We start from the raw sequence: 21,177 nt of genomic DNA on the forward strand, positions 1-21,177 counted from the left end.
GCACGAACCCATGTCCCCTGCCTCAGCAGGCAGACTCTCAACCACTGCACCACCAGGGAAGCCCCTGGTTTCATGTCTTATGTTCAAGTCTTTAATCCATTTTGAATTGATTTTTGTGACTAGTGTAAGATAGTGGTCCAGTTTCATTCTTTTGCATGTGGCTGTCTAATTTTCCCAACACCATTTATTGAAGAGACTGTCCTTTCGCCATTGTATATTATTCTCTCCTTTGTTGTATATTGATTTACCATATATGCATGGGTTTATTTCAGGAGTCTCTGTTCTGTTCCATCGATCTACATGTCTGTTTTTATGCCAATACCATACTGTTTTGATAACTATAGTTTTGCAATATAGTTTGAAACCAGGAAGTGTGATGCCTCCAGCTTTGTTCTTTCTCAAAATTGCTTTGATTATTTGGGGACTTTTGTGGTTCCATACAAATTTTAAGATTGTTTGTTCTATTTCAGTGAAAAAAAATGCCATTGGGATTTTTGATAGGGATAACACTGAAGCTCTAGATTTCTCAATCCTGTTCTACCTTCTTGCCCAGGATGGTCCCCTTTTGGGTGCTGTGGGAAGCTTTGACTGGGCTGGAGGAGCCTTTCTGCATATGTCAAAGGATAAAGTCACCTTCATCAACACAACCAGGGTAGATTCAGACATGAATGATGCTTACCTGGGTAAGTAGACAGGGCAGGGTTACTTTAAGAAGGGGTCAGGATACGGCATAACTCAACTAGTTTAGATGTCCTTGGATCTTTCATAAGCTCTTGGGATAGGTTTAAAGACAGAAATTTCAAACCTTCATTTTAATTATGTTAACAAAGAGGAATATAGTGCAGGATCCAATTACCCCAAGCTCCCAAGCATGGGGCTGCCCCACTGCCCCTGCTCAAGGGATAGTCCTGTTGGAGGGGGCAGTGCTTTTCCTCTTAGTTCATCATCTTCAGGTTATGCTGCTGAAGCCATCTTGTGGAACCGGGTGCAAAGCCTGCTTCTGGGGGCGCCTCGATATCAGCACATCGGCCTGGTGGTGATATTCAAAAAGGATGCAGGTGCTTGGAAGAAAAACGCTGAAATCAAGGGCAGCCAGGTGAGTGCAGAGTGTGTGGGGCATGGATGTGCCAACAGAGGCACCCTGGGGGCTGAGGGCTTCTGGGATGGGCATCATCAGATCCCAAGTGTGGCAGAGCTTTGTAAAGCAAAGGGCTTTAAGCTGGAGAGTCATGGGACCCACTTTGCATTTGAGAATGTTGTGTCCTCACTTTTCTAATAATGGTAAATAACAACACTTGACCTGTACAGAGCTCTCTACAAGTCTACCTGTACACAAAGCTGGCATTTGACCAGTCCATAACCAGTATAGACATATTAGTTATTAAAATATTGAAATAATTCTATATCTGTCAATAAATAGCTATTTCCTTGAGACATCCTTCCCCCCTGCACCTGCCATACACTCTGGCCCCTCCCCCCAATACTCTTTGAACTTCCCCATGATCCAGCAACTATGAAGTCAGACAGGGAACCTCAGGGGACCTCTAAGACCCACTCCAGCTTAGCCCATGGTTGGTGCCTGAGAAGTCCCAGGAATTCAATATTTTGAATATCACCCCTGCAAAAGCTGTTTTTTAAAATCCTCAAAAAAGTATCAGCAAACAGAATCCAACAATCTATAAAAAAGATAGTACATTGTGACCAGTTGTGGTTTAACCCAGGAATGATGCAGGGCTTGTTCAGCAGTGTTGAAGAAATGGACAAGCTGATTCTAAAGTTCATATGACAATGCAAGAGACCCAGAATAGCCAAAATAATCTTGAAAAAGAAGAACTAAGTTGGAGGATTCACACTTCCCAATTTTGAAACTTACTACAAAGTTACAGTAATCAAGACACGGTGGTACCAGCATAAGGATAGACCAGTGGAATAGAACTGAGAGTCTAGAAATAAACCCATACATCTATGGTCAATTGATTTTCAGAAAAGGTGCTGGGTCAACTGGATGTCCACAGGCAAAAGAATGAATTTGGACCCTTACCTCACAATGTGCAAAAATTAATTCAAAATAGATCAAAGACCTAAATGTAAGAACTAAAGCTATAAGTCTCTTAGAGGGATTCATAGGTGAATTTTTGTAACTTTAGATTTGGCAACGATTGTTTAGATATGACACTACAAGCACAAGCAACCAAAGATAAAATAGATTAGTTGGACTTCATTAAATCAAAAACTTTTGAGCAGCAAAGGACACTATCAAGAAAATGAAAAGAATGGGAGAAACTATTTACAAATCATATATCTGATAAAGGTCTAGTATTTAGAATATATAAAGAACTTTTACAATTCAACAATAAAAAGCCAACCTCATGTAAAAATGGGCAAAGGATTTGAATAGATATTTCTCCAGATAAGATATATAAATGACCAATAAGCACATGAAAAGATGTTCAACTTTATTCGTCATTAGGGAAATACAAGTCAAAACCACAATAGAGATACCACTAGAATGGCTATTTAAAGAAAAAAATGAAAAATAACTCCTGTTGGTGAGGATGTGGAGAAATTAGAACCCTCATACATTGCTGGTGGGAATGTAAAATAATACAGCCCTTATGGAACACAATTTGACAGTTCCTCAAAAAGTTAAATATAGATTTATCATATGACTCAGAAATTTCACTCCTAGATATATACCCCTTTCCAGAATGAAAATAGTTGTTCAAACAAAAACTTATATGTGAATGTTCATAGCAGCATTATGCATAATAGTCAAAAGGTAGAAAGAACCTAAGTGTTCATTAACTTATGAATAGATAAACAAAATGAGGTATATCCATACAGTGGAATACTATTTAGCCATAGAAAGAGTGAAGTGTTGATACATGCTACAACATGGATAAACTTTGTAAATTTTACGCTACATGAAAATAGCCAGTCACAAAAGGACACATATTATATGATTTAATTCGTCTGAAATGTCTAGAGTAGACAAACCCACAGTCAGAAAGTAGATTAGTGGTTGCCAGGGTATGGTGGGGGGTGGATTGGGAGTGACTTCTAACAGTTACAGGGCTTCTTTCTGGGGTGATGGAAATGTTTTGGAATTAGTGGTGATGGTTACATAACATTGTGAATATACTAGAACCCACTAAATTTTATACTTTAAAACAATGAATTTTATGTAATGTAAATTTTATCTCAATTTAAAAGAGCCATTCTGAAAAAAAATTAATTTAATTCACCATAACAACAGACTAGAGAAGAAAAACGTAATAATATTAACAGATACAGAGAAAGAATTTGACAAAATCCATTCTTTCATGATGTTTTCTTCTCAGCAAACTAGGAATTAAAGGGAACTTCCTCAACCTGAGAAAGAACATTTACAAAAAATCTATGGCTAGCATCATATTTAAAAGTAAAAGAGAATTTTTTTCTCCTAAAATTGGAAACAAGGCAAGAAAATCCACTCTTACCACTCCTATACAACATCATACTGGAAGACATAGCTGGTGCAATAAGACAAGAAGAGAAAAGAAAAAAGAGCATGTGGAGTGGAAAGGAAAAAATAAAGCTGTCTCTATTTGGGGATGACATGATTGTTTGCATGGAAAATCCCAAAGAATCTACAAAAAAGCTATATAACTTTTTTCAGTGAGTTCTCAGGATACAAGATCAATATGTAAAAATCAGTTGTATTTCTATACTAACAATGAACATTTGGAAATTTAAATTTAAAGAAAAAGGACCATTTATTAATACAATAGCACCAAAGACCATGAAATACTTAGGTATAAATCTAACAAAATGTGTACAACATCTTTATACTGAAAACTACAAAACACTAATGAGAGAAATCAAAGCCCTAAATAAATGGAGAAATATACTGTATTCATGGACTGGAAGACTCAATACTGTTAAGATGCCACTTTTCCTCAAGTTGATCTATAGACTCAACACAATGCCAATCAAAATTCTATTTTATTTTGTAAAACTGACAAGCTAATTCTAAGATTTATGTGGAAAATCAAAGAAAGTAGAATATCCAAAACAGTTTTGAAAAGGATCTTATGTAAATACCATTAGGTATTTAGTGGAAGGTTCATACACTATGTGATTTTAAGGCTTTCTATAAAGTTACAGTAAGCAGGACAGCGTGGCATTGACAAAAGGATAGACATGAAGATCAGTGGAACAGAATAGGCCTGAAGTATAAGCCTGACACATATTGATTTTCAATAAAGGCACAAAGACAATTCAATGGAGAGTTCAATGGTGCTGGAACAATTGAACATCCATGGTAACAAAACAAAACAAAATCCTTACCCATATCTTGTCAATTCAACCATGTTAAGATTAATTTAAATCGATCATAGAGCTAAATGTAAAATCTAAAACTACTATACTTGTGGGAGAAAACATAGGATAAAATTTTTGTGACCTTGTGTTAGGCAAAGAATTCTTAGATATAACACTAAAAGCATGGTCCATAAAGAAAAAAATTGATAACTAAGATTTCAAAAAAACGGAAAGTTTTGCTCTGTTCATTAAGAGAATGAACAGATAAGCTACGGACTGGGAGAAAATATTTGCAAATTTTACTTCTTTTTTAAAAAATTACATATCTGACAAAGGATTAATCCAGAATATATAAAGGATTTCAAAACTCAAGAATAAGAAGTCAAACAATCCAATTCAAAAATAAGCAGAGTATTTGAATAGACACTTCACCAAAGAAGATATGTAAATGGCAAATAATCACATGAAAACATGTCCCATGTCATTAAATCATTACGGAAATGCAAATTAAAACCACAACGAGGGCTTCCGTGGTGGCGCAGTGGTTGAGAGTCTGCCTGCCGATGCAGGGGACACTGGTTCGTGTCCCGGTCCGGGAAGATCCCACATGCCGCGGAGTGGCTGGGCCCGTCAGCCATGGCCGCTGAGCCTGCGCGTCCGGAGCCTGTGCTCCGCAACGGGAGAGGCCACAACGGTGAGAGGCCTGCGTACCGCAAAAAAACAAACAAACAAAAAACCACAACGAGATACAATTGCACACCGATTAGTATGGTCAACATAAAAAAGGAAGTAAATTGGCAATATCAAGTTCTGGCAAGGATGTATAGCAACTAAAACTCTCAGACATTGCTGTTGGAATGGAAAATGGCATGGCCTCTTTGGAAAAGTTTTCAGTATCTTACAAAGTTCAACATGCAGTTGCCATAACACTCAGATATTTACCCAGGAGAAATAAAAATAGACGTTCACTGGAAAACCTGTATATGAATGTTTCTAGTAGCTCTATTCGTAACTGCCAAAAGTTAGAAACAACCTGAATATCCCTCAACTGGGGAACGGATAAACAAACTGTGGTACATCCATACAATGGAATACTAGTCAGAAATAAAAGGGAACAGATTACTGATACAGGCAAAAACTTGGATGAATCCTAAATGCTTACTCTAGTTGAAAGAAGCCAGACCCAAAAGGCTACATACTGTATGGTTCCATTTATATAACATTCTGGAAAAGGCAAAACTATAGGGTCAAAAAACAGATCAGTGGTTGTCAGGGGCTGGTGACTGAGGGAAGAGGTTGATTATAGCATAAGGAAATATTTTGGGGGTGATGAAACTATTCTGAATCTTGACCATCGTGGCAGTTACATGAATTTATGTGTTTGTCAAAACTCATAAAACTACACTAAAAAGTCTGAATTTTTTTGTATGGAAATTATACCCCAATAAACTTGACCTAAAAACAAAAAAATCCTGTTGACTTTAGGATGAAGCTTAAATGCCTTTACTGGACCATTGGGAGGCCTCCCTCAGTGATATGTGGGGCAGAAGTCAGACTGTAGTGAGTCATGTCTTGACGTCCTCTGCACTTTCCTTCCTAGAACTTGCCCCAGAAGTTTGAAATTTCCATATACATCTCCCTTTTATCTGTTACTATTCCCCTCCATTCCACCCTGCTGCACCTAGAGCCTTGGAAGGCACTGTCTCCACTACCCAGCCTCACGCTTAGCAAATAGCAAACCCTTGTTTATTGAATGAAAGAATGACTAAATGGATGATTCCTATGGATGAATTCTACCTATTTACATTGAACATATTTTGGTGTTTTTTTGAACATACTTCTAAAATTCTTTTTAAAGGTAGACATTATTTCTCAATATCATGCAAAAAAATTCCTGTGGCAATAGTTGTTTTTCATCTAAGCCAGTTGATTCCTTGTTAGCCAGACTGCCAAATCTGACTTACCTCCCTAAAGACTTGCAATATATTGAAAGGATATCCTGTCTGGTCTTCCAGGCTTTTCTGTCTGTATTTTCAAATCCAACTTCTTCGCTACCTTAATCATCTCCCTGGAACACCATTTGGGGTAGATCCTCACCCACTACCTGTCAACTCTATCATATACTCCTCTAACTGGCAGTACATTCAAACAAGGGTTGATCATGAAACAGAGAGGATCACATCCGCTCCAAAGGGCTTTCCTCAGCAGGCATGATTTTTCTTCACAGGGAGAAAAATCCCCGTGCTCTGCTTTAGATGGAAAGAGGTATGTGATCTTGGCCTTATCTCTTTCAGATCGGCTCCTACTTCGGGGCCTCCCTCAGCTCCGTGGACGTGGACAGAGATGGCAGCTCCGACCTGGTCCTCATCGGGGCCCCCCATTACTATGAGCAGAGCCGGGGGGGCCAGGTGTCCGTGTGCCCCCTTCCCCGGGGGGTGAGTTGTTGATGAGACCCGGGCTGGGCGGGGTCTGGGTGTGGAGGGGTCGCCTGGGGTGGGACCTGACACTGTTTTTGTTCTGCAGGGGGCTAAGTGGCAGTGTGGTGCTGTCCTGCGAGGGGAGCAAGGCCACCTCTGGGCCCGCTTTGGGGCAGCTCTGACGGTGCTGGGGGATGTGAATGGGGACAGGTTGACAGATGTGGCCATCGGGGCCCCAGGAGAGCAGGAGAACCAGGGTGCTGTCTACCTGTTTCATGGAACCTCGGGACTGGGCATCAGCCCCGCCCACAGCCAGGTGAGGCCCAGTCACTGTCTTTGTTACAACTGTAGCCTCTTTGCCAATCTGTCCCTTTCTAATTCAATGTTCCGACAGCTGCCAGATCAGTTCTCCCAGTAGTCCTTTTTGGAAGCTTCAAAAATAATACATACTTCACAGAAAAGATTCATTCTTACCACAACTAGAGGAGGTGCACAGGGCCATCATCACTCCCACTTTACAGGTGAGAAGATGAAGGCTCAGAGGTGATGAATGGTGAGCTGGAAGTGTTAGGATGTAGACATTCCTTTCCTCCTAATCTCAGTCTTGGTAGGATGACCAGCAGACCCGGTTTGCCCAGGTCTGTCCCGGTTTTAGCACTGAAAGTCTCACAGCTCAGGAAGCCCTATGGTTGGTCACCCTTCCAGGACTGCATGCTTCATGGGCTTGTGACTTGTGCAGTTACACGGGGCTCCCCTCAGAACGGCGCTGTGCTTAGATTAAGGCTCTGCTCTGGCCATCTTGAAACTCTTAATAACTTTTGAACAAGGAGTCCTACATTTTTTTCTCCCCACTCGGTCCTGCAAATTATGTAGCTGATCCTGATGGTTGGTCACTTGAAATGTGGGTCACCACAACTGGTTTCCTCTCTAAACTGGTTCCCTGTTTCCTGCTGGATGAAGTTCACTGTCTGGAGGGACCCCACGGTCTGGCAGTCTCCCATCACAGCCTGCCGAGGCCGTCCAGTCTGCTGGCTTCTGGTCTCTGTTTTTTTTCCAGCCTCACATTTTTCTTCTGTCCTTTCTCTCTCTGTCTCCTCATCACTCCTGCCAAATCCCTCACCCTAGAGGTTCCACACTACTCACACATCAAAATCACCTGTAGGTCTTAAAAAACAGGTGCCTGGGCCCTGCCAGTAGGGGTTCTGATTTAATTGGTCTGGGGTCAGGGCCCCAGGCATCAGTAGGGTTTTTTCAACATTTTATTTAGAAAATTTTCAAAGTTACTGCAAAGTTGAAAGAATTGTCCAGTGGACATCCATATATTTATGAGCTAAAATCTACGATGAATATTTTACTAGATTCACTTTATCACATCTCCATCCTTGTATTCATCCTTTTTCTACCTGTCCATCAAGTTCATCGTTATTTTTTCTAATGCAATTCAAAGTAATTTGCAACACCAGTCCAACTTCACCCCTAAATACCTCAGCATGTATATCATTAACTAGAATTCAAAATATTCAAATATGTTTACTGTTATTTTTAAGATAAAACGTACAGACAGGAAAAGCACAAATCTTTAGCCAGTCAAAGGATTTTTTTTTTTTTTTTGCGGTACGCGGGCCTCTCACTGTTGTGGCCTCTCCCGTTGCGGAGCACACGCTCCGGACGCGCAGGCCCAGCGGCCATGGCTCACGGGCCCAGCCGCTCCGCGGCATGTGGGATCTTCCCGGACCGGGGCACGAACTCGCGTCTCCTGCATCGGCAGGCAGACTCTCAACCACTGCGCCACCAGGGAAGCCCAAGAATTTTGAAAAATACAATCCGCAATCCTATCAAGATGCTGAACATAATTATCACCTTAGAAAGTTCCCTCCCGCCCCCATCCAGTCAATTTCTGACCAAACTCTCTCCCAGAGGAAGCTACTGTTCCAATTATTTTCCACCACAGATTAGTTTTGCCCATTCTAGTGTATGGAATAGTACACTACATAGGCCCTAGTATTTTTCACACGCTCTTTAGTTGCAGCCCGGGCTAAGCACTACTGCCTTACGTTCTTCCCTCTGTGTCACGGAGCCTCTTTCCACAATTGTGTGAATACTATAATGTGCCTCTTTTCATTGGCACCTGTTGTTTCTCTGTGTAAATGGGATTTGAAGGCTCTGGTTTTACTTCATTTTTATTACAAAAGCTTTACATGCTTGTACAAATTTAAAAATCTAAAGTAAACAGTACCGCAGGTTCAGACGTTTGGTGTATGTGCTTGGCTTAGGAGCCAGCGGGGCGAAGCTACCGTCTGTGGGATTATGACTGAACGCCTCTAAGTCAGAATCCCGCCCAGGCGGAACGATGCGGCAGCGCCGCGGAAGCCTCGGTTGACCTCGGATAGCCTGTCCCCCGCCGGCCCCGCCTGCGCGCCGCCGCCCGCGTCCCCCTGGGGCGCGGCGCGGCGCGCCCCGCTGCGCGCCGGGACCGGGGTCCGGCGCGGAGAGCCCTTCGTCCTGGGACACGCGGTGAGGCCGGAAAGGCGGCCGCCCCCTCGCCCGCCACGCACCGCACGTTTGTGGGGAACCTGGTGCTAAACCATTCGTAGACGACCTGCTTCAGGGTCGGGGTTTCGTACGTAGCAGAGCAGCTCCCTCGCTGCGATCTATTGAAAGTCAGCCCTCGACACAAGGGTTTGTAAAATAATAAGAAAAAAAGAAGAAGAAAAAAAGCCAACAGTGCAAGTCTTAACACCCTCCCCTTATCTGCACCTGGAAAGGAAAACAAGGTAAGGGGAGGGTCCACACACCCACCCTCACCCACACCTACATACCTGCTCTCACCCACCCACACCCCCCATATACCCACTCCCACCCCACAGACTTTGGAATTAAAAACAAATGCAAAAAGGGTCATGCAATACTATTGCTCTAGTGTTTGCTTTTTTTACTTGCTCTTTTCCTGTGACTGGGGCTAGGGTGATCAGTATGCGGACGAGCAAAACTGCTGTGGCGCCTCCCAACTACCATTATTATATAATTTCAAAACAAAGTATCCTTCCAACAGAATACGCTAACTTTTTCTCAGAAAAATTTGCAGTGTAATGTACATGCAGTAAACACACAAATCTCAAGTGATGAATTTTCCTATCTGTGAACTCAAGTAAGCACCACCCAGATTAAGATATAGCACATTTCCAACATCCCGCACTTCCTCATTCTTCTTTCTAGTTGATAAATTCACTTTAAAAAAATGGCAGTAAAATATCCATGACCTAAAACTCACCATCTTAACCATTTTTATGTGTACACTTCAGCAGCATTAAGTACGTGACAAAATCACTTTTTAAATTTCTTAACATATTTGGCTGTTATCCTTTCAGTGTTGCTTTTGCACATAGATTAAAGAGTCAAAATTGTTCTTAACAGCTTATTATAAAAAGCAACAATTTCCCCACCCACACTGTGATTTCCTCTTCATTTTCCCTCCCCTGAGGAAACCACTTTCAGCTCTTTCAATGATTCTCCATACTTCCCAAGGGCACAGTTATTTTGCTGCTTCTTGATTTTTGTTTTCGCATTGACTTCCCACTATGGGAGGTGACGACTGAGCTCTCTTTCAGGACCCTCTTGCCACATATTCATACGCTTCCCATCCCCCCCCATTCCTTAAATTTATATGATAATTTTGGTTAGATCTATGTTCAGTGTTTGCATTTTCCTGGCCATGTAGAAGAGATTCAACTGAGTCAAATAGTATACTATATCACTTCTTTTCTGTGATACTTTTTGTTTTCCCTGGAAAACCCAGTAATTGATGGACACTTTGGGTATCATCTCAAGGTTGTGGTCTAAAGCTTAATAGTTACCCTAATTCCTTGAGATGGTGTGGGAGATATGACTGAGTAGAGCCCAGACAATCTCTCCTTGGGTCATCCCAGGAGACTGAGTTACACTCTTCCCTGTTCTTTCCCACCCCTTTCTCTCCTCCTCTTTTCTACCCTCAGCGGATCACAGGCTCCCAGTTCTCTCCGAGGCTCCAGTATTTTGGGCAGTCACTGAGCGGGGGCCAGGACCTCACAGCGGATGGACTGGTGGACCTGGCTGTAGGGGCTCAGGGGCACGTGCTGCTGCTCAGGTGAGAGCACACCAGGTATCTTCTTTTTCTTTTCTTTTTTTTTTTTAACATATGTACTTCTTTTTAATAATTTTTTTAAAAATTATTTATTTATTTATTTTGGCTGCATTAGGCCTTCGTTGCTGCTCGGGCTTTCTCTAGTTGCGGCAAGCAGGGGTTACTCTTCATTGCAGCGTGCGAGCTTCTCATCGCGGTGGCTTATCTTGTTGCGGAGCGTGGGCTCAAGGCATGCGGGTTTCAGTAGTTGCAGCACGCAGACTCAGTAGTTGTGGCTTGTGGGCTCTAGGCGCGCAGGCTTCAGTAGTTGTAGCACGTGAGCTCAGTAGTTGTGGCTCACAAGCTCTAGAGCGCAGGCTCAGTAGTTGTGGTGTACGGGCTTAGTTGCTCCGTGGCATGTGGGATCTTCCCGGACCAGGGCTCGAACCCATGTTCCCTGCCTCGGCAGGCAGATTCTCAACCACTGCGCCACCAGGGAAGTCCCCCGGGTATCTTCTTTTTAAGGAGTGGCTTTGCTGTATGAAGACCCCTGAGGGCCCTCTGTTGTCCCCCCACAGGTCCCAGCCAGTGCTGAAAGTTGAGGTGACCATGGAGTTCACACCCCGGGAAGTGGCAAGGGATGTGTATGAGTGTCGTGAGCGGGTGGTGAAAGGCCAGATCGCTGGGGAGGTCAGAGTCTGCCTCCGTGCCCGCAAGAACACACGGGACAGGCTGAAAGAAGGTGAGGCTGGGTGGGAAGGTCTCGAGAGGTTAAATGACTGGGGACATGGACGGGTGGCCCAGAGTAAAGTTCTCGCAGGCTCCGATAGCCTTCTTCACGCTTGGGTGGAATGAGCAGGTGGTTCCCCTGCTGGGGGGTGGGTGGGGAGCTCAGCAAACACCCCTAAAGAAGTAAGCATGTGGCACTCCTTTACACTCTCAGTTCTCCAGAGAATGAAGGGCCCCATCCCTGTGAACTAACCAGGTCTTTTTTTTTAAACTGAGAGATGGCTCGTTTAAAGGGGAGGTTGAGTTGATGAAGCTAAACACAAACTCACAAAGCATTCAGACATGCATTTTATCACAACTAACTTGACTTCCTTCCTTGTCTCTATTCTCAAAGAGTGGCATTGTGCTTGGGGTGAGGAAGAGTAATGGTGGTTCTAGAGGGAAACAAGGGGAGGGGATAAAATTGGTTTCTAGCAGTAATCTTACCAGACTGAGGAGATAGCAGTCAGAGTTTGGGGCAGCCAGCATGGCTAGAAATTGAGAGAAAAGCCTTAGAGACTAGAGAATTACAGAGAGGATGTCCTAAAATCTACATAGAAATTTCCTGTAAGTCATTGGCTGACTTCTAAGCCATGCATGTCCAGATCAATACTCTTAGAAACTCAGTGGAAGACAACAACAGGAGAGCTCAAGAGTTGAACAGAAACCTAGGAAGCTGAGATTTGAGAGGGACCTTAAAAAACACCTTGCTCCTTCTACTGGGACAATGTCCATTGAAACCAGCAAACCAAGAGAAACAATAGACAATAGAAATAGACCCATAGGTGATTCAGCAATTAGAATTACCAGATAGGAATTTAAAAGATAACTAAAATTAATATCTTCAAGAAAAAACAGGAAATGATGGAGAACTTCAAAGAAAACCTGGAATTCATGAAATAGAGTTAAATGGAAACACTAGCACTGCAAAATACACTGAATGAAATTGAGAATTCAATAGATAGATTTAATAGTGGATTAGAAGCAGAACAAACAGATATATACTACTATATATAAATTAGATAAACAGCAAGGATTTACTGTATAGCACAGGGAACTATATTCAATATCTCATATAACCTATAATGGAAAAGAATCTGAAAAAATATATGTACAACTGAATCACTTTGCTGTACACCTGAAACTAACACAATATTGTAAATCAACTATACTTATATTTTAAAAAAGTAGAACAGAGAATTAGTGAACTGGAAGGTAAGTAAATTGCAAGTATCCAGATGAACACACAGAGAGAAAAAAGGATGAAAAATAAACCATAGGAGACATATGGGGCATGGTGAAAGATCTAATAAACATGTAATTGGAATTCCAAAAGGAAGGGAGAGAGAGAGAGAGAGAGAATAAGAGAGAAGCAACAGTTAAACCTAAATGGGAAAAGAATGTGAAAAAGAATAGAAACATGTATATGTATAATTGAATCCCTTTGCTGTGCACCTGAAACTAACGCAACACTGTTAATCAACTATACTCCAATATAAAATAAGAATTAAAAAAAAAGAAATGGTGGTAAAGAATTTTCTAAAATTGATGAAAAACATCAAGATTCTCTACCAAATTAGGAACTTCCCTGACCATCTGGTTGTTAAGACTCCCTGCTTCCAATGCAGGGGGCGTGGGTTTGATCCATGGTTGGGGAACTAAAATCCCATATACCATGTGGCCAAAAAATAAATAAATAAATAAGATTCTCTACCAAATCAAAGCAAGATAACATTAGACATTGTACCATCCCAAGGCACAAACTGCTGAAGACCAAAGACAGAAAAAAAGTTAAAAGCAGCCAGAAAAAATATACTTAATTTTCCAGTATGTGACAGAATAGCTACTATTTATTGAGCAGTTACTGTGTGGCAGGCACTATGCTAAATGCTCTGTAGGCACTATTTCGTTTTTACTATTGGGAAGGTCCAATTATTATCTTCAATTTAAAAATAAGGAATTGAGGCCCTGAGAGAGGTCAGCTAACATGTCCAAATTCAGATAGCTGGGCCTCCACCTCCTGCCAGTCTGACTCCAAACCCAGGCTCCTCACCACCATTCTGCCCTGGCCCTTCAGGAGAGACCCAGAGCATCATCACATATGACCTGGCTCTGGACCCAGGTTGCCCACATTCCCAGGCCATCTTTGATGAGACAAAGAACAACACTCTCAGACATATAGTGACGTTGGGGCTGAGTCAGAAATGTGAGACCCTGAAACTCCGGTTACTGGTGAGCAGAGGGTGACCATACTCATGGGTCCTCCAAGCATGGGGTGGGCTTGGGATGCTGAGGAGGGCAGACCACCAAACCCCCACTGTCTCTCAGAATTGTGTAGAGGACTCAGTGACCCCCATTGTCCTGCACCTCAACTTCTCTCTGGCGGGGAAACCCTCGTCCTCTTCTGGGAACCTCCGGCCAGTGCTGGCTGTAGATGCTCCGACACTCTTCACAGCCTCGGTGAGTCTGGGAGTTGGGGTACAACAGAGGTGTGGAAGGGACCAGAGGCCAAGGTTGTTGAAGCTCATTTTATTTCATTTCACATAATTTTATTTCAAGATTTCATTTTATTGTTTCATTTCACATCTTTTCATGATTTCCTTTCATTTTTCTCATACTCTGTTTTTGGCAGTTTCCCTTTGAGAAGAATTGTGGCAATGACAGCATTTGCCAGGATGACCTCAGCATCACCTTCAGTTTTATGAGGTGAGTTTCCTGTCCTCATTTTTACCCCCAGACCTGCACCATGACCTGCTGCTCTGTTCTTCTCCTGGCCCCCAAGGGAGCCTGGCACAGAGCAGCTGCCTCAGAGGTGTGTTTCTGTGGCTGCCTCGTGCACTGTCTCCTCTCTCCGAGTGTCCGCGCCTCCTTCCCGCCAGAGCAGACTCGCTGCAGGAAAGCCCTCAGCATCTCATGGCCTGGCTTGTTCCCACCACAGCCTGGACACCCTGGTGGTAGGTGGTTCCCGGGACTTAAACGTGACGCTGACTGTGAAAAACCAGGGCGAGGACTCCTACAGAACACAGGTCACCTTCTTCTACCCATCTGGCTTGTCCTATCGGAGGGTGTCAGGAGCCCAGGTAGCCAAACCCTTCTCAGGCTCCATCTGACTTTGCGTTCCCTGCCCCCGTGGCTGGTGTTTGACATCATCACCTCTGCCTCCTTTGCCTTCCAGAACCAGCGCTCACAGCGGTCCTGGCACCTGACCTGTGAGTCTGATGTCTCCACTGAACGGTCTGGGAACTTGAAGAGCACCAGCTGCAGCATAAACCACCCCATCTTCCCATACAACTCAGAGGTCAGGCTGCTGGCTCCTCCTCCCTTCTTCTCCACTGTCTTCCTCTGAATTCTTCCCTAGTTTTTCTTCTTCTTCTTTCCTCCTCCTCCTCCTCCTCCTCCTCCTCCTCTTCTTCTTCTTCTTCCTCTTCTTCTTCTTTTTCTCCTTCCCCTTCTCCTCCTTCTTCTTTTGCTATTTCTCCTTCTTCTCCTTCTCCTCCTCCTTCTTCTTCGCTGCACTGCATGGCTTGTGGGATCTTAGTTTCCTCGCTAGATATTGAACCTGTGCCCTCAGCAGTGAAAATGCATGGAGTCCTAACCAATGGACCGCCAGGGAATTCCCTTCTTTTTTTTTTTTGCGGTACGCGGGCCTCTCACTGTTGTGGCCTCTCCTGTTGCGGAGCACAGGCTTCGGATGTGCAGGCTCAGCGGCCATGGCTCACGGGCCCAGCCGCTCTGCGGCATGTGGGATACTTCCGGACCGGGGCACGAACCCGTGTCCCCTGCATCGGCAGGCGGACTCTCAACCACTGCGCCACCCGGGAAGCCCCCCTTCTTTTTTTTTAAAGTAGATGTTTCTTTTTTTTGAAAAACAGCTTATTGAGATAAAATTCATCTACCACACAATTCACCCACTTCAAGTATACAATCCAGTGGCTTTTGCAATGTTCACAGTGTTGTGCTTCCATCACCATGATCAATGTTATTTTATTACCCGAAGAAAAGACCCTGCTCCCCTCAGCCATCAGCCCGTGTCATCCCATCTCTCCCAGCCCTAGGCAACCAATAATCTATCTGCTGTCTTGAGATTCACCTATTCTGGATATTTCCTATAAATGGAATCATATAATAGGATTGCTTCTTCGACTGAGCATCATGCTTTCAAGGATCATCCGTGTTGCAGGATGTATTAATACTCAGATTCTTTTTACTGCTGAATAATATTCTGTTGTATGGATGTGCCACATTTTATTTACCCATTCTTTAGCTGATGGACATTTGGGTTGTTCCTTCTCTCTTACTCTTGTCACTGTCTCTTCTTTCTCCAACTCCAGATCACCATCAATATCACATTTGACGTGAACCCTGATGCTTTCTTTGGAAACAAACTACTTCTCAAGGCCAATGTGACCAGGTGTGCTATGCCTGGCCTCCTCCATTTTGAGGCCCCAGCCCCCGGCCCCCCTGCTCAGGGTGGACCATTGCCCTCTTCCCACTGGTTCTCCCTTCAGCTCATTTGTTTACTCAACAAACATCAACGGAGCACCCACCACGTGCCAGGCATGTCCCCCTGTGCTGGTGGGACAGTGATGGACAATACAGCTGTGATTCTTACCCTCACAGAGGTTATAATTTAGGGGCAAAGATAGACAGGAAAGCCGATGATTATGATACAGTATGAAATGAATGATGTCCAGTCTTCTTGGGAGATTGGTGTTCAGAGAAGACTATACATTCAGGCTGTGAGTTAGCCAAGCAAAGGCATGAATTGAGGCTGGGCATGAAGACAGTGAGAAGGAAGTGTGGACCAAGCAAAGCCCGGAGACTGCAAAGGTCAGGCTGAGTTTGAGCACAGGAGGCAGGATTGAAGGAGTTGGTTAGATATGGGCCATGTCATGAAATGATCGATGAGTGCTCTTAGGGAATTTGCAGTTTAACTTGGGAGTAACGTGATCACCTTTGCATGCTAGCAAGATCACTCTCCAGGAGTGGGGGGGATTGGGGTGGGAGTCATTTTGAATTCAGGAGACCAGTGAGAAGAAGGCACCCTTCTGCAGGCATCCATCCTGGTGAGTAGGGATGGGCCTGGGCTACACACGGGCAGCCCTGGTCTTTCCTACAATCTCTGTTTCCTCTGTTGGATTTAGAGGACAGCGTTTAGGATGTTGAGAAGACAGGACTTGGTGGTTGGTTGGTGATGGAGGGTGAGGGAGAGGAAGAAGGAGAAGGAAAGGCTGATTTTCAATTCTCAAGAGCTGACCAGAATTCTCTGTTTCCCTTCAGTGAGAACAACATAACTGGGAACAACAAAACCGAATTCCAGCTGCAGCTGCCTGTGAAATACGCTGTCTACATGGTGGTCACCAGGTACTGGCTGCTGGGGCTTTTAGTTCTGCCTTCACCACTGGGCTGGACATGGCGCATTGAGTATCTGTGTGCACGAGTCTGTGCACGTGTGCCTGTGAGTGAGTCTGAGGATATGTGTGTGCATATGTGTGTCTGTACGTGCATGTGTACGTGTGTGTGTGAGGGGCCCAAACTGGCACATGCTGCAGGTCCCACCCACACTGCCCCTGCACACCATCCCGCTCGCACCCTCTCAGGGCTGCATTACCCGCGTGCCTGTTCACCCATTTACACACTTAGCCCAAGACCCCCTCCCAGGACTCCCCTGATGTTCTGTCACCTCCTGCCCCTTCTTTCTCCCATCAGCCTTGAGGTCTCGACCAAATATCTCAGCTTCACAACCTCAGAGAAGACCAGCCACACTATAGAGCATCAGTATCAGGTGGGGAGCTGAGAAGGAGCCCGGGGAGGGAAATCGAGATGATGGGAACACAGAAAGAATGATAGGAGGGACTTCCCTGGCGGTCCAGTGGTTAAGACTTCGCCTTCCAATGCAGTGGGCATGGGTTTGATCCTTGGTCGGGGAACTAGGATCCCGCATGCCGCGTGGCCAAAAAAATATGATGGGAAACATGCATGAGGTGCCTGCTTTGGGCCAGGCTCTGTTCTAAGCTTGCTGCGAATCCACACACACCACCACGTGCATCCGTATGTGTATACACACATGTATGTAATTAACTCATTTTATCTTCGTAATGACCCTGTGATGGAGGTACTGTTGTCTCCCCCAGTTTATAGACGAAGAAACTGGGGCTCAGAGAGGCTAACAGAACATGCCCACAGTCTCACCCCTAGTGAGTGGAAGAGCCACTGCTTCCAACCAGCCTGTCTGGCTCTGGAATGGGTGTTTAACCCCTGTGCTCTCCTGTTTCTCAGAAAGCATCAAGAGGCAGGATGCTTGGGTCTGTGAGGCCTGATTCGGTCCTGGGCTGTCGGGAGTGGGGAGCCTGATTCTAGTTGCTGGTGGGGGCAGAAAGGCCAGAACCCTGATATCTGCCCCTCCCCCCTATGCAGTTCAACAACCTGGGCGGGAGGAAGCTCCCCATCAGTGTGGTCTTCTTGGTCCCCATCCAGCTGAATCAGGTCATCTTCTCCCAGGTAAGCACAGCTGGGCCTGAGGATTGGGCCCAACTCCTCTCTCCACAGCCCTGGTCTTTCCTAAAGTCACTTCTGTTTCCTCTGTTGGGTTTTGGAGCCATTTCTGACCCTCTCCTGGATCTTGGTTTTCTCACCTCCCGGAGGGTGGACCCAGGAGCCCTCGCTTCAATCCGGCCTCACAGTGTCCCTCTTTCCTCAGAACCTCTCCAGTAGATGCCACAACAAGAGTGACCCTTGTCACTCTGACTTCCTGGGGAAGCTTAAGAAGACCCCACTGCTGGTGAGACTAAGCCCAGCCTCAGCCTCAGGGCTGCACGCAGAGTCCGCACTGCCCCCTCACCTGGGCCCAGTACCGGCTCTCAACTGCCGGCTGAGTGCATGGGATGTGGCCTGCATCCAGCTTTCCTGCTCACCTCTCTCCGCTCCTCCCTTCCCCAGAACTGCTCCATCGCTGTCTGCCAGAGAATCCAGTGTGACATCCCGTCCTTTGGCGTCCAGGAAGAATTCAAGGTCACCCTCAAGGGCAACCTCTCATTTGACTGGTACATCAAGGTATGTGGGTGCCTGAGGCTCGGCTGGGCACAGACGAGATCCTCCAGGGCCAATGGGTCCAACTCCCATCCTCTCTCTCCCACAGACTTTGCATAACCACCTTCAGATTGTGAGCACTGCGGAGATCTTGTTTGATGATTCGCAGTTTGCCTTGCTCCCAGGACAGGGCGCGTTTGTGAGGGCCCAGGTATCTGTCTCGGACACAGAGGGACCGCTGGAGGCAGGAGAGGACGCTGGGCTTGTGGGAGAGAGAGGGGGCCGGGAGGAGGAGTGAGGGCTGGGGTTGGTGGGCACAGGGGCTTTAGTCATGGGGTTCGGGGAGCACACAAGGTCTGACTGGGGAACCCCCAGAAATCCAGAGTCTTTCCCCCCTGATGCCCCGCCCCCTCCTCTCCCTGCTCCAGACAGAGACCAAGGTGGAGCCTTACGAAGTACATAACCCTGTCCCGCTGATCGTGGGCAGCTCGGCTGGGGGGCTGGTGCTCCTGGCCCTCATCACCGGCGGCCTGTACAAGGTAACTCCCCCGGGGCCCTCTTCCTGCCCCTCCCCTCCCCCCACCCCCACGGCTTCTCACTCAGCAGCGCCTTCCTGGGTTCAGCCCCCAGCTGTGCCTCGGGCAGCTGTTAAAATGAGACTATAAATACCCATTCTGTGGAGCTCTTTGGGTTCGTATCTCTAGAGCACTTAGAATAGTCTCTGGTACAGAGTAAACACTATATAAAGAGTACTTATTATGGGCTTCCCTGGTGGCACAGTGGTTGAGAGTCCGCCTGCCGATGCAGGGGACACAGGTTCGTGCACTGGTCCGGGAAGATCCCACAGAGCGGCTGGGCCCGTGAGCCATGGCCGCTGAGCCTGCGCGTCCGGAGCCTGTGCTCCCCAACGGGAGAGGCCACAACAGTGAGAGGCCCGCGTACCGCAAAAAAAAAAAAAAAAAAGAGTACCTATTATTATATTTTAGATTTCTTTCCCTCTTTTCTTTCTCAATAGTGATGCCATCCCCCTCCCTGTCCCACTTTCCCCAGATCTATTCTGCACTCCACCACGTTATTCTTTGCATCTCTTGGTCCCGCCATCTCCCAGCCTGGCCTGCATGGCCTTCACTCGCCCTCCTGGCCTTGGTGCCCTTACTCCCCTGCCTCTGCCTCCACAGCTTGGCTTCTTCAAACGACAGTACAAGGACATGATAACTGAAGCTGGCCCTGAAACTGCCCCCCCACAGTAACAGCAGCTCCTTCCCCCCTCCTTGCTGAGTGGCCTCCCCTGCAGCAAACAGGATGTGGTTGGACCGAAGAGCGAGTGGGTCCCCAGGCTGCTGGACGGACACATCTGTTGGGAGACCAGGGCGGTGATGTCTCACTCAGGAGCAACCTGCTTGGGTTTCCATTCCTATGTGTGTGTGTGTGTGTGTGTGTGCACGCACGTGTGCACGAGTGGGAACTGTGTGTGTGGCTCAGATCTCTCTTGCATGAGGACAAGTGACTTCGGCACAAATCTCAGGCAGAAGGGAGTTGCTTGGGCTTCCTTGTGTGTGGGTGGAGGTGCCATTGGTTCTTCCTCAGGGACAGAGGTGATGGCAGCTTTTGTGGGCAAACACAAAGGGAAGTGCAAGAAATCCTCCCCCAGCTATAGGAAGTGAGACCTCCTTCCGTGGGTGAGCCCTCAGGCCAGCAGGAGCCCATGCAGCTGGGCCTGAGACTACCCGGACAAGCCAGCAGGAACCTGTGCAACCCATTCCACACTAGAGCTGATGTGTTGAGTGCGCAATGGTGCACCTCCCTTTATGTATTCACTTTATTATTTTAATGCTACTTTTATTTTCTGAATGGATGAACAGGTCTGTAGTATCAAAATCAAAAGACATGCAAGGGTGTGTGATGAAGTTTCCCTTCCATCCTGGTCTGCCAGCCATTTAGGTCTCTTGTAAAGGGTAGTCCAGGTTATGCGTTTGGGGGTCTCCTTCACAAAGATTCTAGGCATATGCACACACACAAATATACACACACACAAGCTTTTTTACTCAAATGGCAGCATGCGTTGTTTTACTGTTCTGCATCTTGCTTTTTTCATTAATATGGCTCAGACATTGTTTTATATTGTTTTATATCAAGACATAAAGTACTTTTTCATTCTTTTATATAGTGCACCATGTTCCACTGTGTGGGTGGATCCTAACGTCCTTAACAGTCTCCCTCTGATATATTATTTCCAACTTCTCGCAATGACAAACAATGGTGAATTAATAAATTGAATATTGGTCATTTTTGCATATGTGTAAGACAATTTATAGGATACATTCCCGGAAGTCTGAATTCTGCCAGAAGCAACCCCAAGAGAAGAATTTGAGTGAAAGAAGCTTATTTAAGAGAGACTCCAGGAAATACCAGTGGGGGAGGGACGTGAACTGGGGAGGGAAAGGCAGCCAGTAAAGGGTATATTATCAACAGAGGGACCATTATGAGCTCCTGGAGTGTAACCCCACTGGGGAGGTCTGGGACGCAAAGTAGAACACGCACCTTGACAAATCCCACCTGAGC

At 45.6% G+C, this 21,177-nt stretch overlaps 1 protein-coding gene across 1 annotated transcript in view; it reads left to right on the forward strand.

Annotated features, from left to right (window-relative positions):
• The window catches only part of ITGAM (integrin subunit alpha M), a gene marked incomplete at both ends in the record, with an annotated part of 38,003 nt that extends 18,138 nt beyond the window's left edge, over window positions 1-19,865 (forward strand). The window contains 20 exons of the mRNA XM_079718385.1: window positions 554-683; window positions 954-1,096; window positions 6,597-6,737; window positions 6,826-7,035; window positions 10,712-10,842; window positions 11,397-11,560; window positions 13,664-13,818; window positions 13,915-14,046; window positions 14,219-14,292; window positions 14,525-14,666; window positions 14,762-14,884; window positions 15,918-15,997; window positions 16,867-16,950; window positions 17,296-17,371; window positions 18,004-18,087; window positions 18,287-18,367; window positions 18,526-18,639; window positions 18,725-18,826; window positions 19,044-19,154; window positions 19,794-19,865. Coding sequence (XP_079574511.1) covers window positions 554-683; window positions 954-1,096; window positions 6,597-6,737; window positions 6,826-7,035; window positions 10,712-10,842; window positions 11,397-11,560; window positions 13,664-13,818; window positions 13,915-14,046; window positions 14,219-14,292; window positions 14,525-14,666; window positions 14,762-14,884; window positions 15,918-15,997; window positions 16,867-16,950; window positions 17,296-17,371; window positions 18,004-18,087; window positions 18,287-18,367; window positions 18,526-18,639; window positions 18,725-18,826; window positions 19,044-19,154; window positions 19,794-19,865 — 2,349 coding nt within the window. The remainder of the gene's footprint in view (window positions 1-553; window positions 684-953; window positions 1,097-6,596; window positions 6,738-6,825; window positions 7,036-10,711; window positions 10,843-11,396; window positions 11,561-13,663; window positions 13,819-13,914; window positions 14,047-14,218; window positions 14,293-14,524; window positions 14,667-14,761; window positions 14,885-15,917; window positions 15,998-16,866; window positions 16,951-17,295; window positions 17,372-18,003; window positions 18,088-18,286; window positions 18,368-18,525; window positions 18,640-18,724; window positions 18,827-19,043; window positions 19,155-19,793) is intronic.
• Window positions 19,866-21,177: the final 1,312 nt, after the last annotated feature.

Source organism: Hyperoodon ampullatus (assembly GCF_949752795.1).
Source record: "Hyperoodon ampullatus genome assembly, chromosome: 14".
Lineage (NCBI taxonomy): Eukaryota > Metazoa > Chordata > Mammalia > Artiodactyla > Ziphiidae > Hyperoodon > Hyperoodon ampullatus.